This window comes from Cygnus olor, chromosome 13, assembly GCF_009769625.2.
Source record: "Cygnus olor isolate bCygOlo1 chromosome 13, bCygOlo1.pri.v2, whole genome shotgun sequence".
Taxonomy (NCBI): domain Eukaryota; kingdom Metazoa; phylum Chordata; class Aves; order Anseriformes; family Anatidae; genus Cygnus; species Cygnus olor.
This window is the reverse complement of record NC_049181.1, coordinates 1975777-1991692: the sequence shown is the minus strand read 5'-3', so window position 1 is coordinate 1991692 and position 15916 is coordinate 1975777. Positions and strand designations below refer to the sequence as shown.

The 15916-nt window shown below is 39.0% G+C and overlaps 1 protein-coding gene across 4 annotated transcripts in view; it reads left to right on the top strand.

The window, feature by feature from the left end:
* The window catches only part of BRWD3 (bromodomain and WD repeat domain containing 3), a 51748-nt gene that overhangs the window by 13867 nt on the left and 21965 nt on the right, over positions 1-15916 (top strand). For 3 of the 4 annotated variants that reach the window (XM_040571853.1, XM_040571852.1, XM_040571854.1), the window contains 11 exons: positions 3627-3787; positions 4068-4289; positions 5601-5701; positions 6363-6433; positions 7775-7875; positions 9717-9757; positions 11903-12007; positions 13279-13432; positions 13939-14073; positions 14885-15013; positions 15428-15653. In XM_040571853.1, coding sequence (XP_040427787.1) covers positions 3627-3787; positions 4068-4289; positions 5601-5701; positions 6363-6433; positions 7775-7875; positions 9717-9757; positions 11903-12007; positions 13279-13432; positions 13939-14073; positions 14885-15013; positions 15428-15653 — 1446 coding nt within the window. Of the gene's footprint in view, positions 1-3626; positions 3788-4067; positions 4290-5600; positions 5702-6362; positions 6434-7774; positions 7876-9716; positions 9758-11902; positions 12008-13278; positions 13433-13938; positions 14074-14884; positions 15014-15427; positions 15654-15916 lie in introns of those variants that run through there. The other variant, XR_005823879.1, reaches the window with a different exon arrangement.

Below are 15916 nucleotides of genomic sequence, written 5' to 3'. Positions count from 1 at the left end.
TGGCGCAGAAACTTCGTTGCATAAAGGCCGTGCCCAAGAAATCGGGCTGTACGGAGGTTTGCGCAGGAGGCAGCGACTTCTCCGCGTGCCCTGGCAGCGTGAAACGTGGTGGCCGTGTTGCGTAGTTGTGGTGCTTGTTCCAAAAGGCAAAATACAACGATGTGGAATCATCGCCCTTAATACTGGGGGAAAATTTCGGAGACTAATGTTTGTACCAATATTCTGTTCTCAATTTTGGCTTGAAAAAATGGGGCGAGTCGAGGATTTATAGAGGGAGGAGGGATTAAAGCAGCTGCAGTTAGGTGACTTTGTCCACACTGACATGTTTTCATTTTTTCTGTGATTGTGACTTCACTTTGAAACTTGTGATGTTTGTTTTCTTTATTTTTTCCATGGCAGGGTTATTGTGGTTTTTGTTTTATCCAACCTATGCGAGCGTTCTTGTAAGGGTTTTTACATTTGTGTTGTTACCTCTGCTAGCATGGATTGCAATGTAAGAGTTACTGATTTATGGTGTACTTGACTCCCCTACATCCCTGCGATGATGCTTCTGCAAGTCAGGGCTTTCTCCAGCCTGAGAAGCAGGCCCAGAAAAAAAATTTGCTTCATTTCTTAAAAACAAGACTAGATATCCTCGCTTTTAATGTCAAATAACATCAATACAGTTTGGGAAGGATTTCTTAGCAGTAAATAGTGAGGGGAAGGGGGTAGACTTGGCAGCTGCTATGCCCGGTATGGCACGAAGTACAGCAGCTGATCAGATAGATTGCTGAAAGATTTTAGGGCTATTTGGCTAATTCTGTGTGGGATTCAGTAGGATTTTTTTTTAATGGTTTTAGGCTTTGAATACAATAATGTAATTGTACTAAAGAAAGCAAACTTTACAGGGCTTTTCATCCTGTATGTGCAATTCCCTATTTAGATATTATGCCCGTTAATCTTCTACCAAAATTGTGAGAACTGGAAGCTGGATTTTTGTATTTTGCGTATTTTTTTTTTTTTATTTGGGGGGAGGAAGGCAGCGTTACTTGCACTTGCTTTGAAGGCAGTGATGATTCACCACGTGTGGGAAGGAAAAGCTCTCAATCGGAGCCTTGTGTGTGCTACACGTTGCTGGTACCCGAAGGATTTTTACAGGGAGGATCACATACATTGAATACTTCCTACTTTTGGTCAAAGGCGCTCTTGCTTTGATAAAGATGACAGCCCTTACAGCACAACTAGAAGTCTGCATTTCTGTGAAACAGTCGATTGAAGCATTCCACGAACAGTGTTTTTATTTTTTAATAATCCATTGAAGACTGAGCGATGGGGAAATGGGCGCACACAAAAATGAGATGACTTTCCCATGCTCTGAGGCTGAGCTGATCGCAAGTCTAGGAATTGACTGGAGAACGCGGGTGCTGAGTGCCGGGTGAATGGCTGTGTGAGTTAGGTGCCAGACTGTTTGTTACACCTTGTTGGGAATCCCGTGAAGGAAAACCTAAAATGGGCAATGGTAAATTTCCAGCAGGATCGCCTGGGAACATTGTAGTACACAGAAGGTGTTGTGATTACTGGGAATGCTTTGAAATGCGAGCGTACCGTTTTGATTCACACAATTTTTTGTGCGATTAAAAATGTTCAGAGCCACGTGAAATTGTCCAAAGGCAGGTACGCTCTTACTATGTATTTACATGATTTAAGCACTGCAAAGCACCGCAGAATGACCAGCTTGCCAAGTGGCCTCTCTGCATTGGCTCCGCACTGAGGGGGAAAGAGATTTAATGTTTTTTTAAAGTTAGGTTTTAAGCTGGCATACTTAAGCAGTGTATAAAAATAATGCGTAGAAAATCCTGAAGGTACCTTTGTACGGTATTTATCACAACGGGATCTCTGTATCCTCCTGTAAGAGGTGGGAAAAAAAGTTAAGGATTTCAGTTCTGTTCTGCTAGGGGAGGCAGTTCCCATTTAACAGTTCCTGTATAGTATGAGATATAGGCTGAATAGCAGCTAGATAGTAAATGAATTTGGTTTAGTGCATTTTGCTTCATTAGTACTGCTGAATATGTATGTTTACGTGAAAAACAAATATTGACTGAGGGTAAGGACGTGGCAGCAGCCTGATGATTTTTGCAAACGTACATCTTTCATGCAACTTTTTTTTTCTAATACGTGGCATTTTAGTTGCATTGAGGGATTAAAAATGGGCCAAATCGCAGAGCATAAAAGTGAGAAACAAAAACACTTTCTGTAAATCTGGATCGATTCACTTTCCTTCCCCATTTATCTGTCTGCTTGTGTATAAATGCTTCAATCTTACAAATGTGCAGAAGCGCGTTACCAGTGAATAACCCTTTGAAATTATGCTTCTTGACTTGGTAATTTTTTCTAATATCTTCCACAATCTTTTTTTTTTTTTTTTGGAGGCAGGCAATGACATGATGATACAATTAAGAAAATGGGTCAAGTTGTTCACTCTGCTACTAAACTAAAGGCACGAGGCTATTAAACTAAAGGGTTGAAAGGCACGAGAGCTTCGTGCAGCTCCTGTGAAGCCCTGCCTAGTGCAATGTGCAGGAGGCAAGATAAGGGGCTTCTTCAGGGAGCCTCCTATCGCAAGTGCTCAGCAAAACCACCAATATAGCAGCGTTAGATCTTTAAGTACCGTTGGGGGGGCGAAAAAAACTCTTAAAACATTGAAATCAAAAGGTGAAGTGGTATGAATTAGGATAGGTAAAACTAAGCACCAAAAGTGATCCCAAACTATACCTCAGATCGAAGATTAGAATTAGGATCTCTCTGTATTCTGCAGCTATGATGAGCTGCGTTCAGTGGTGTGTCCCAGCAGAGTCACGTACATATTTATTTTCTCCCCTCCTTGTCTAGTGGAAAGATTCATAGCTATCAGCAGTGAACCTGCTAACAGTGCTTGTTGTTACCTGATAGTTTTCTTCATTTGGATTTCAGGCCGTTTTTGTAAAGACTCCTAGGTACTGCTATCAATATGATATAATTTGTTGTTGTTATATTTTTTTTCTTGTGGCTGCTACTCTTTACTGGAGCTTTTTCCATTGTTGCTGCATGTTTCTTGTTCTTAAATTACATTGTGATAAAAATGAAATGGTACTGCTTCTACTGCTAATAATGGGAGAGGTTTTGTGGGGAACCCGTAGAAGACCATTGACCCTTACGTATGATCTGGGATCCATTACAAAGAAAACGATTTTTATTACAAAAAAAAAAAAGCATTTAGAATAACCTTTAATTGTTGTCATCCAAAAATTACAAGGAAATTATATATTACTAATACCAAGTTTTCCAAATCCACAGAGAATAAGTATTCCTGTTGTCGTGTTTGTGATTTGAATACTTGGAATGACTTCTTGTAGTGATGCAAACTCTTTATTTTGCTTTAATATTTGTTAGTAAACCAGATGTAGTATGTGTTGTGGTAGGTATGGAAAGCATCCATCAGGAGTGGGCTTACTTTTTGGAAGACTGTGCATACTTCTGTGATAAGGTGGCAGAGGTTCAGATTTATAGAAGTTGTTACCAAATATTATATTAATATAACACTTGTTTACTTTGAGTTCCAGACAAAATCCATGTTTTAGCTTTCTTTTTGTTTTGTTTTTCTCTTCCAGTAAATATAATTTCTGCCAGGCAATTAACTGGATGTGGACGTTTCAGCCACTTGTTCCCAACATCCACCTACCAACAGATGAAGATGCATAAGAGGATTTTGGGGCATCTATCATCTGTTTACTGCATAGCCTTTGATCGCAGTGGGAGAAGAATTTTTACAGTAAGTTTTGAAATGTTACTTTTCTTTGAAGATTGCTTTGCTGTGGTTTGATTTCTTTCTTTTTTTGAGTCCCTCAACAGCCTCTTAGTTGCTGCTTGAGATGCAGATACAGCCTCCAGAAACAGAAGGGAATAAAAATTTTGAAATGTTTCACAGCTGTCTAAATCCCTGACCCCTCAAATATCTTTAGATACTTGTTCATCAGCAGTGTACATGAGCATTATGGACACACAACGTGTGTATTATTTTATCTAATCTTTGGAAATTTTTGTGGCTTTAGGGGTCAGATGATTGCTTGGTCAAAATCTGGGCTACAGACGATGGGCGCCTGCTCTCAACGTTGCGAGGACACTCGGCTGAAATTTCTGACATGGCTGTTAACTACGAAAACACGCTGCTTGCTGCAGGCAGTTGTGATAAAATTGTCAGAGTATGGTGTCTTCGAACCTGTGCCCCGGTCGCAGTGCTGCAGGGCCATTCAGCTTCCATTACTTCCATACAGGTAAGGAATAACGTTTTTTCATAAACTGTTGAATTAAAACGGTACTAACGAACGTGGACTAGGAACTGGGGATAAAACTTCTCTTTTTGTCTGTGTTTGGCACTGTAGATTTGCCCCAGCTTGAGGGCAAATCTTGATTTGTCCTCATCATCAGATGAACTAGCTGAGCTAGAGACAAACGGCAGGCATCTGTGGCGGCAGTCCTTACGCAGCAACTGAACCAACATTCCAGCATTCCTGGAGAATATTTGTTTTTAGAGGAATTACTGTCAGCAAAAAATCCCTATTCCACATTACTTGTTTGCTTGTTATTTTAGCCTGTACTTCAAGGAGCTGTTCTTGGTATTGTAGCATACAGCAGCCACAGCACAGGTGAGGGTTTGTAGATAACCTGCGCTTGTGCCCTTGCGGTTTCAGTTGTGGCAACTGCCAGTAAATGACAGTGGGGCTGAAAAAAAATGACTAAACTTTCTGCACTCAATTCTGTAGAGGTGGCACGGTCAGTAATGGCTGGCAATTGGCAGTTTATTTACTTAAAAAAAAAAAATGGCTAGACGGACACCTCGAACAAAAGAAAATTCCAGGATAAAAAAGACAATCCCTGCAATTTGGCAGGTTATGCACATCGAGGGAGGGATTGAGTGAGGATATTTAGCTCAGAATACCTTTCTGCTGGAACTTTGCTGCGGTTGATTTATCGTAGCCTTCTCCTACATGCCAGTGGTTCTGGGGATCTCATTTCTCCCCCTCTTGCCTGTACTTCTAGTTTTCTCTGATTTTTAACTCCACAAAACCACCTTAAAGTAAGCCACTTGTGATGGAGATATTTTATAATTTGGATTTGTGTTTTATGTATTTACTTAAATTAAAAAAATGTTTACATATACATAAATGCCTCACAAGGCTTTTGTAAAACTCTGGTAATTTAGAAAATAATCATAATTATTTATGGCCTTTTGAGGAAACAACGATTGATTCCTTTATCAAATACCAGGCAGACAGAGGATTAAAGAGGTATTCCTTCATCTTGTTGCCCCATTCAGAGCGTCTAAGCTTGTTTCGTGTCTCCAGTTTAAGCTTTGTGTGGTAAAAACAGACTCACTAGTCAAAAAGTGGGTATTTTCCATTTCCTTCTCATTATTTTTACATAAGTTCAGATTCGGTGTTTGTCCCTGATAACTGCTCTCTGTACTCCTGGGGAGAAAGCGAAGGTGCTAATGAAAAAAATTCTTGTCAATGTCCATTTGCAAGTTTGTAGCATGTAAGGGGGAGAATAAAATTAGCTGATTGAACTTAAAACTTTATTTTTAGTTCTCTCCAGCAAGAAAAGGCACAACACGATACCTCACTTCTACTGGTGCTGACGGAACAATCTGTTTCTGGCAGTGGCATGCTAACACCATGAAGTTTAAGTAAGCCTGTTCAGATAATTATAATTATTTTAAAACAAAGACAAGTTTATTCCGAATTTTAGAGCGGAGAGGAATGCTGGGATAATTAAGGGAATGTTTCTTCTCAATGAACAAGTTTCCTGGGGATATGTTCTGCCATAGACTTGCTGCTGGACCACTGTGGTGCGACTGCAGAGAGTGCTTTCTTATGTGTTTTGCAGAGCCTGTGGCATTAAAATCCGGAGGGGAAGCTATTACTTCGGGTTGTTGTGCTTTGGTAGGCAGTGCTGTGGAGAACTTAATGCTTTTATGTTTAGGACCAAGTCCTTGTCTAAAATGTACAAGCAAAGTTATTTCCTTGTTTTTAATCTGAAGAACAAATATGTATGGGTGTCATCAAACCCACACTTAATAGGAAGTAAATGCTGTTAGGGTAATGGCTTGCCAGGCTCAGTTTTAAATAGATTTAAGTTGGTGAGTATCATGATAAATAACTTTAAATAGCATTTTCTATTTAGAAAATGATGGTTTTCTTACTAAACAAAGGAAAAATAAGCTGTAGCAAAATTAGGTGTGAATTCTGAAATAAAGGGTTTTGTGGTGGACATACTGACCTTACCTGTTAAGTTGCAGTGAAGGAATAAAGCAATGAAAAATAAAAATGTTGTCTTGTTGCATGTAGGGATCGCCCTGTAAAATTTGCAGAGAGGTCCAGGCCTGGTGTTCAGATCTCTTGTTCCTCTTTCAGTTCAGGTATGTATGCATTGGTAGGTAGCTGAAAGTATTCTGTGAACTGTAATTCCTTTGGTGACAAGGCTTCTTTTTGCTGCTTTTAAATGCAAATGATATCAAGCCTTCTTTTCAGTTAATCACAGCACTGTCAAAGTGTGATTGTTTGAAACTTCCCATGCTATCTGCTTCAAGCTGCCCTCTCGTTCCTTCCGTCTTTCCCTCCTTCCTTTCCTTCCGAGCTAACGTGTCTCGACCACCTCAGAGGAAGACAGCTTTCAGCCTGTAAAGTTCTGCAGTGGAAAGTTCTTGTAAATCTGGCAGGCAGGTGGCCTCTGTTTAGAGATTACACTTCTGCCAATCCCAGATTTGGCTGTACGGTAGGAGAATCAGTTCTCCGTAGAGACTTCTTTGGCCTTCACTACTTCCCAGTGTTTCCCTTGGGACACTTTTGTCTTCTGTCTTTTGCTCCTGCTACCCAGGCTGCACATGCTGCTGCTTGGCGGAACAATAGGGCCTGTACCAGCCTGGGAGTGCGGGAGCGAGACTGGGTTAGTGAGCAGCAATTCACTAATCTACTTAGTACTTCGTGCTGAACAATGAAGTATAAAATCATCTACTGAATCATCTGTAAGTGACCAGGTCCCTGTGGTCCGTTGTATGTGTTTGGAAATACCAGCTTGACTGGCATGCTTTGTTGCAGCACTGAATTCTCAAAACCAGTGTTTTTTACAAGCAAAATTATGTAATTTCTCATTAATTTTCATCATCTGAAGTTGAGTGCTATTCTAGAGCCATGTGACCCTTATCCATGTTCCTTTCTTAAAACCGTGGTTCCTAAACAGCTAAAACTATTTCAAGGCCATAAACTACACATTACAATATTGCACAAAAAAAGAATACTAAACAGAATAAAAAGCTCCTGATTCAGCAATAATTTCTGATACACTTCAAATAGATGTGCTTACACATTTTGTTTGATATTGACCAGTGAGGATATTAAATTATTCCCCTTCTATTTTCCTACATAGGCTGACTGAGAGCACTGTGGTACTTTCTGAGGGACAGCAGAATAGTTTGTTGGGGGAATGGTGTAACTAGCATTTGTAAACCTTTGTGACCGAAGGAAGATGAAGCTGAAAATGTTGTATGCTTCATTGTTATGTTAAAGTTGATATGGTCTGAGAAAGCAGAGATTAAAGCAGAAGCTGTCAGAGTTAACTTCTTTTTTCAGGACATCTGTTTTAATTACATTGGAACTTTCAGTTTAAAACTGTAGTATACTTCTTTGACAATAAAGCAGTAATTAAAATCAGTTGTTACTTGGATGGCTTTTCTTCTCACAGAAAACACTGTCTTTCTTAGGTGGCATGTTCATTGCAACAGGTAGTACTGACCACGTGATAAGAATTTATTATTTGGGCTCGGAATCTCCAGAGAAAATGGCCGAGTTAGAATCTCACACGGTAAGAGACGAACCAGAAAGCACATCTTTTTCCCCCTGCTTTACCTTATTTCAGGAACCTAGGTTTTGTATGCCCTATTCAACTTCTATTTTTTTTTATGTCTCTAGAGTTTGGTTGGCTGTCAACACTGCGTTTTAATACCTTGAAATTTGTAGTAACTTATTTTTAAATTCCTCTGAGGCAGGAGATGTGTGCAAAACATTTGATGTGCATTATTCTCTCAGGAAAACCTATATTCTTCCAGGAAACCGAGGGACTGGGTGTTTTCCTGTATTCTGGAAGAAAGTCTGCGGGGGAATGGGTGGATTAAAGCAGTTCTCATGCAAGATGTAATTTTTCCTGTTAATTTTACTTTTGATTATTTAATTATAGTTGTGACATAAATCCATATAACAAAAAAAGCAAAGTAATTCTGGTTTTAGAGTATACGGTCAAACTTTGAGTCATGACAGTAATTTCATTTGGAAAGTCAAGAAAACTTGACAGCGTTCATTCTGAGGCAATGCAGAAGGATTCTCATTAAAATTGAAAAATATATTAAATATCTTTATAATGTCCTTCAGTGTTAGGTTTCAGGTTTCTGAGTCTTGATGGTTTCTATTAAAACCATTGAATGTCTCAATTTTATTGAAAGCTGATAAAGAAGAGCCACTAACGTAATGTCAAACCTTTCTTCATTTCATATTTGTTACTCAGAGGAGGTGATAATAGTATTATTTATTACGTGTGTGGTTAACAATATATCAGAAAGGCCAGCTTATAGCAACACTGATAAGGCTCTCACTGATGAGGAGTTTGGAGCATTTATCTTTAAACCTTAATAGCCCAGCTGCCCACTTTAACAATATTTTATGGATTAGGGCTGAGGCCTAAACTGATTCATTGAACTTCAGTGGGAGCCATGAGTCTCTCATTTAAGTCTCAGCTAGAGCTTCAGGTCAGGAAATCTAGCAAGTGTTTTGCTTGCAAAGAGAACTTATTTTCTATATTCAGCGGTTCAGCTTTGGAATGAACTAAAATTCCTTTAATTTTTTGAAAGTCTACTCAGTACTGCAGACTGCTGTCAGCCTGCCCCTGAAAAAAATCCTGAGCTGGACGCTTGGCTATCAACAGCTGGAGACATCAGTGGGAGTAAAGAATAGCAAGTGCGTGTAGCCAACACAAGCATTTAGCAAAATAAAAAAGGCAAATCCACATCTAAAGCTCAGTATTTGATTCTCAACAATTAAAAAGTGCAAATAAAGCCAAAATTTGCTTTTTATTTTAATTTTTTTGGACAACGTATTTCGAAGTGCTTTAATGTTATGTCTAAAAATTGCAAGCCTCTTGTGATCATTTATTTGGTTAAGTTGTTCTTACTCCATCATGTCGAGTGCCGTACCTACAAGGCTTTGGGAGCTCTGGAAGTATTCTTATTCCTGTTAACAGGGGAGTGTAAAAGGTGCGGGGTTCCCAGGCAGAGCTTACCCCGGGTTTTGTGTGCTCCTGTGGCACTGTGCAGGAGGACTGCTCAGGCAAGAGCAGAGCTGCTGCAGCTTCTGCCTCCTGAACGTGTGTCAGGGAGGCTGAGTCAGAAATCATTTGCATCTCTGAGCTGCTTCTGGAGTGACGTGAATTCATTGCCTCTCTGAAGCTGTCTGTTTCAATGTCTAACATGATATGCCTGTTGAGGAAATTTTAACTTGAAATGTGACTTTTCTGCTCTTGAATTTGTAAGACGATATGTTATAGGAGATGTATAGAAGATGCAATTTGCTAAATAGAAGCTCATCATTAAGGTCTTTTTGGACGAGTGTTTCATCTTACAAAGCACTTACTGCTATTTTTCCCCCCTTGTTTAGGACAAAGTAGTTGCAGTCCAGTTCTGTAACAATGGTGACAGGTGAGTGGCTGTCCTGGCATTTTTCCGTGAGAAGTACGGTATTCAATTTTCAAAATCACTTTTCAGAGAAAACTTGGTGCAACAGGAAGACTGCAAATGGGCTTTGATTAATCTTAGATGAATTATTTAAAATGTATTGGAAGATGTGTGCCACATCCACAAACTTAGTCTTACTGACTTTTGCTGTAGCAAAAAAAGCCCTTTCTGACTGTGCTTTTGCTTCGCTTTTTTTTTTTTTTAACTGAGCAAATTGGAAACCATATTTTGCATCTTTTTTCTGTAGGAGTGTCTTACTTCACAGCTAGCCATGTTAAGTAGAGAATGGGTTACTTCTGGAGTATAAATATAAAATAAATAGAGTTGTGAGCAAAAGTTAGAACTGTTGCATATACACAGATTAATTAGTTTAGGTGAATACAGTAATTCTGCAGTCTTAAAATTTATGGAATGAGCCATTCGTGCCTCCAGAGCTTTTGTTTTTTAAAACTATGCAAAGTCAGGATGCTGTTATGTAGGAATTCCAGTCAGGATGCTCATGGTGAAAGGTGCCTGTAGGCATGTGCACGTGTCAAGCTTCTGCAGCACAGCTGTGTTGGAGTGCAGTTTGACAAGCTTTGATTAGTGATCAACATCCTAATGTAAATGTTTTTATGCCAGAATTTGCTCATTTTCCTTATTTTGCTTGGCAGAAGGCTTAAGGGATGTGTGCGTGCAGGAGGCATCCAAGCAAAACTGTACCTTTGCCAGTGCAACTGCACCTGTGCTCAGAGATCTTTGTCATGGAAAATTATATGGGAATGTACTGGCGTAATTGTACTAACAGTTCCTTCCAGATAATGTTGAGAACACTAGTCTCAATGAGGGTATTCAGTCATGTCGTCACTGAAAATTATTCTTTTATGCTATCATGATTCTTTTAATGAAAAAGTTATAACCTCCTTTTTATCTTAATATAAAGAAATAGAAATAAAGTAAACCAGGAAAACTTGTTGCAGGCATTTTAGAACTTTTTCATCATGATGAAAAATTCAGTAAAACTGAAAAGATGAAACAACCATTTATTAAGATAAAATTGTATAGGCTTGCATCATTTTTACATGTGATTCTACACGTAAATGGAATGTATTCATAAAGGTGCTGGCTATCCAGTGAAAGCATCTTACTTGAGAAGCTTTTTTTTAAATTCTTAACAAAAACGACTTCTAGACATGATGGCCAAAGCATTACGATGTAGTGAAATGCATCTGCCAGATGCTTGATTTTTATTTTTATGTTTTTTAACAAGAAGGACTTTAAAAATGAAAATACTTGTGTAATACTAGTATTCAACTTCACAGACAGGGCTACTTACTTTTATTCAACTTGGATGTTTCCCTTCTCTGTCTTCACCCTTAGTGAAAACTTCCATAAGTTAATGCATTATAATTTATGCTAGACTCCTGGCATGTAATTTCTTCTTCTTTGCTGCCACTATGAACTGCTCAAGGGATTTGCTGATGTCATTAAAAAGGGAATGTGCAGCTTGTATGAATTACGACATTGAAGTCATTCCAAGGCCATCTGCTAGCTGTAACCAAATGTAATTAATGTTGTGGGATATAAACTGTTTTGTACTGTACAAAATCTGATATGAAAATTGTAACCTCACTGTCTTTTAATTATATTCCCTAGATCAGAGATGCACAAACAATGTAAAGAATAAGTGTTGAAAAAAATATTAAAGACATTCTAGCTTCTGTGCTGACTTGAATGGGTGTGCTCTGGGCTTGCCAAATTTCGTAGCTGCCTTTTTTTCTGTGGCAGTAGTTCATGGAGCTTTTATGACTAGTTAAACACGCCGGTGTGGGGGAATATATTGAGTAAGAATATATATACTGGTGTGCGTTTCCAAATACATGTATACGTGTGTGTGTGTGCAGAGTGAATGACAGTCCTTTGCCAAACTCCTAAATATTCTTGGCACAGGATTTAGCATGCCCTCAGCACACTACTGCTGAGGATGGACAACTCCATAGGGAAGCTACTGAACAGTGAGATCATAAGATCCTAAGACAGGCATTTGGGTATTAGACCAAAAGCAGCAGTGACTTATGCTTATTCAGAATTTCATGATTTTTGTTTGGTTGTTTTGTTCCCCCTCCGTAGCTTAAGATTTGTCAGTGGAAGCAGAGATGGAACAGCAAGAATATGGCATTACCATCAGCAAGAATGGAAGAGTATAGTCCTGGATATGGCTACTAAAATGACAGGGTAAAACAAACTCAAACAATGCACACTTCATAACATTGCTTACACACAAAACAAAATCTTCCATCGTATTTAAAACTATTTACCTACATTTTGAGCTAATTTCAGAACACGTTCTTTGTATATGGAAAATGCCATGGCCCTATCTGTTAAGTTACACAGTTGATTAGCTTCAAAATGATAATATTAATACACTTGAAATTCCTGACTCTAGTGGTTGGGGAACACTTAGTGTTTTATTTGTTGGTTTCTGCCATTTCTTGGAGAAGTTCTAGTAGTGACTGCCATAATCAGTTTCCTCAGGTCACTAGTGTTCATTTTATGCCAAATGCTGTGCTGTTTTATTTGCTTTGCTATGGAATAGTTAAAATTATAATGAATACTAAAGGTAAAACAGAAAAAGGAGCACAATATTTGATATGCAGGCAAATAGGGACATGTTCAGCAGTTTCCATTCCAGTAAACAAATGCAGTAAAATAAATAAATTGGCCATTAAGGCTTATTTTACTCATCTGAGGACAAATGGCAGGATGCAGAAGGTTTCTAAGAGATCTGACACAGATTCTTTTTTGTAACAACCTTCCTTTATAAACACATTTTTTGATTTCTTTTTTCATTCCAAGGCAGAATTTCTTGTAATACATAAGTATACATCCGGAATGATCCTTAACACTGTATTTTTTCCCTAAGTTTTTAGGTAAGAGATGTGTTGATTTGGTTCTCAGGTTCAATTAGCATTTTGAGTTTTTCTTTTTGAGGTCCTCAGGTGTTGTCCGTAAGTGGACTTGTAATTGAGTATGCACAATAACAGAAAGCAGAGATGGATAAATCCATTAGGCAAAATTCCTCTTTGCAGAATTATTTGTATTTCATGTGGTTACATTTATAATAATCTAACTGGTGAAGTATGATTTGGATTTATTTAGCAAGTTTTTGCTACAGAGTTTACTCCTATTGATGACTGGTAAGAAAAATGTCCTGTAGGAAAAGACTAAATTGAACTGAACAGCATGAACAAAAGAGTTGTGGTAGGTGAGGATGATCGATTAAAATGTGCTTTTTCAGGAAAGAAAACTGTAAATCTTAGTGGTACTGAGTGTTTTGTCTTTCTGGATTTTACCCCTGCAGAAGCTATCCTTCATTCTCCTGCATTAGCCAGTAGTCACAGCGGTGGCAGCCATGCTCTCCCTAACTTCATTCTGAGTCAGTGCTGTTAAATGTTTCTGTATGTAGTTACTGATTTATTTCTTCTTTAAATTATGAATTTCCTTAGAAACAATGTAGCATCTGGGGAGGACAAGGTGACTAAGCTGAAGGTTACTATGGTGGCTTGGGATAGATATGATGCCACTGTCATCACTGCAGTCAACAATTTCCTTCTCAAAGTGTGGAACTCATCCACAGGGCAGCTTCTTCATAGCTTATCTGTGAGTAAAGTTCAAGTGAATAATCCCAAATTGTTATAAATGAGCTCTGAACATGATTTGAGGCTAAACTGCATCCTCATTCCTCCTGCTAAGCAAAGTTTTATCCTGAAGTTTGCCATCTGTCTTGCGTTTTTTGGGAGGAGTATATATCACGGGGAAAGGAGCTGATGACCAAAACGCTGCTAGACCCTGCTGATTGCTGGCTGACAAGGGAGCCTTTTGGAGGCCACTGCTTCTGCCCAGATTGGAGGGCTGCAGCTGTTCTGGCTGCTGCTCTCTACTTCCTCTCCCCTCTCCTCCATCTCCACTGTGTCTGAGGTACTTATCAAGCGGGCAGGATAATAATGCCAAGCCCCTGACAGAAGTGTCAACTTAGTACAGACACAGTTCTAGTCTAAGATCTAGTAAACTGAGCTGGGTTAGATATCCTCACGCTTAATACTAGCATGTTTGGAGAGTTTACCTGGAGAAACATGACTTCCTTTTTTACCCTGCTTTCATTGCAGGGTCATGATGATGAAGTTTTTGTTCTGGAGGCTCATCCGTTCGACCAAAGGATCGTACTTTCCGCAGGCCACGATGGAAATATTTTTGTTTGGGATATAGACAAAGGAACGAAAATTCGCAATTACTTTAACATGGTAAGAATGATCAGGGAAGAGTGTTTTTTATTTTCACATTTGTCTAAAACTGGACTTGAGGCAAAAGCAGATTTCATTATATACCGCCTGTGACCAGTGTTACAGCAGGATTAGGGGAAAAACTCCTACATATTAACAAGAAAACACTGTACTCTTCAGTAAGCAATACCAAAGTATATTTCTGCATACTTAAGTGTAGCAGCAGGTCTTTCGTGGGATCTATTACTTCAGAATATTATTCATATGTATGGTTATACCATAGTGATAGTGATTCCCAGGGTAGAGCAATGAAAACCAGTAAGCCTGTGTGTTGTAACACAACGCTGTGGTCTGGGAAATGGTTTGGTTGCCTTTGTGCTGCATCTGTCTTAATACGCCCGGCATCAGGTCTGTTGGTTTGATTCCAGTGCTGAGCAAATGCAGCTGTGCTGCTTCAGGACCTGAGCTAGCTTCCTGGCACTTGTGGCTGCGAAACCTGCTGGTGAGGAGCTAATATGTGTCTGAGTTCTTTCATGCAGGCTTCATGCTGTATCTTCTATTAAATAAAATTTAGACTTCTAGGTAGTTGTTTCAGAACATGCATTGAAAGTTGCCATGAAATTTCAGTGCAATTGAAGAAAGAAAAAAAATGACTCCATTGGTCAGTGGGCTCTAAATAATTAAATGGAAAAATATAAGCGAGTCTTGAGCGAAATGAGAATTCTCGCAGAATTGGGATCTAATATTTTATGGAACACAGGTGAAATGTTCTTAGTACTCCTTGTATAGAGAATATGTGATTGTGAAAGGGATGCTCTATGCTTGTACACAGATTGAGGGCCAAGGCCATGGAGCTGTTTTTGATTGCAAGTTCTCACCAGATGGACAGCATTTTGCCTGCACAGACTCTCATGGACATCTGCTACTATTTGGTTTTGGATGCAGTAAATATTATGAAAAGGTGGGTTGAATGAATTTTAAACTCATCTGTGTCTTGACCTGATTTTGTCCTAGGAGTAATTGTGTTACAGTTTATTCTTTCCCCCTGCACCAGACTAAATAGTAATTAAATCATGGAGCAGTTGCTGTTTATCTAAATCAAAAAAATTTAGACAGGAGAGTCTCTAGACAAGGGAGCAAGGCATTAACTTCAATGTATTCACCTCCATTGGCATATTTTACTACTGAATTTTTGCGTCAGGCCTTGATAATAAAAGGCGTTTGCAGTAGGAGTCTGTTCTCTGTCATAACATTTCTTCTGCTGATCTTAAGTGTAGGAGTTGTGGTATGTGGGTGTGGGTATGGGAGCCATTCCAAAATTGCAAGACAGCTGCAAATGGCCATTTATTTATTTACTAAATTGCTTTTCTTGCAGATTCCAGATCAGATGTTCTTCCATACAGACTACCGACCACTGATCCGTGATGCAAATAACTATGTGTTGGATGAACAGACTCAACAGGCTCCACATCTTATGCCTCCCCCATTTCTGGTGGATGTTGATGGAAATCCTCATCCCACGAGATTCCAGCGGCTGGTACCGGGGAGAGAAAATTGCAAGGATGAACAACTTATTCCTCAGCTGGGATATGTAGCTAATGGTATGCTGTCTGAAGTTTATGCATAATACATGTATTGCACAGTATAGAGTACTACTTCACTAGGATGGTACTATAAGAACTTATTTATTTCAGTTGTCTTCTGAAACTGGTGGTTTAAAATAAGTCCAGAGGTAGAAGAAATGGGGTGGCTTTATGGCATAAAGGAAGTGTATGCAATTAACTTGAGGCAAGACGAAGAGACTGCAGTATTCGAAAATCCTTACACTTCTACATATTTGTACGGCAGCATGCTTAATTGTCCC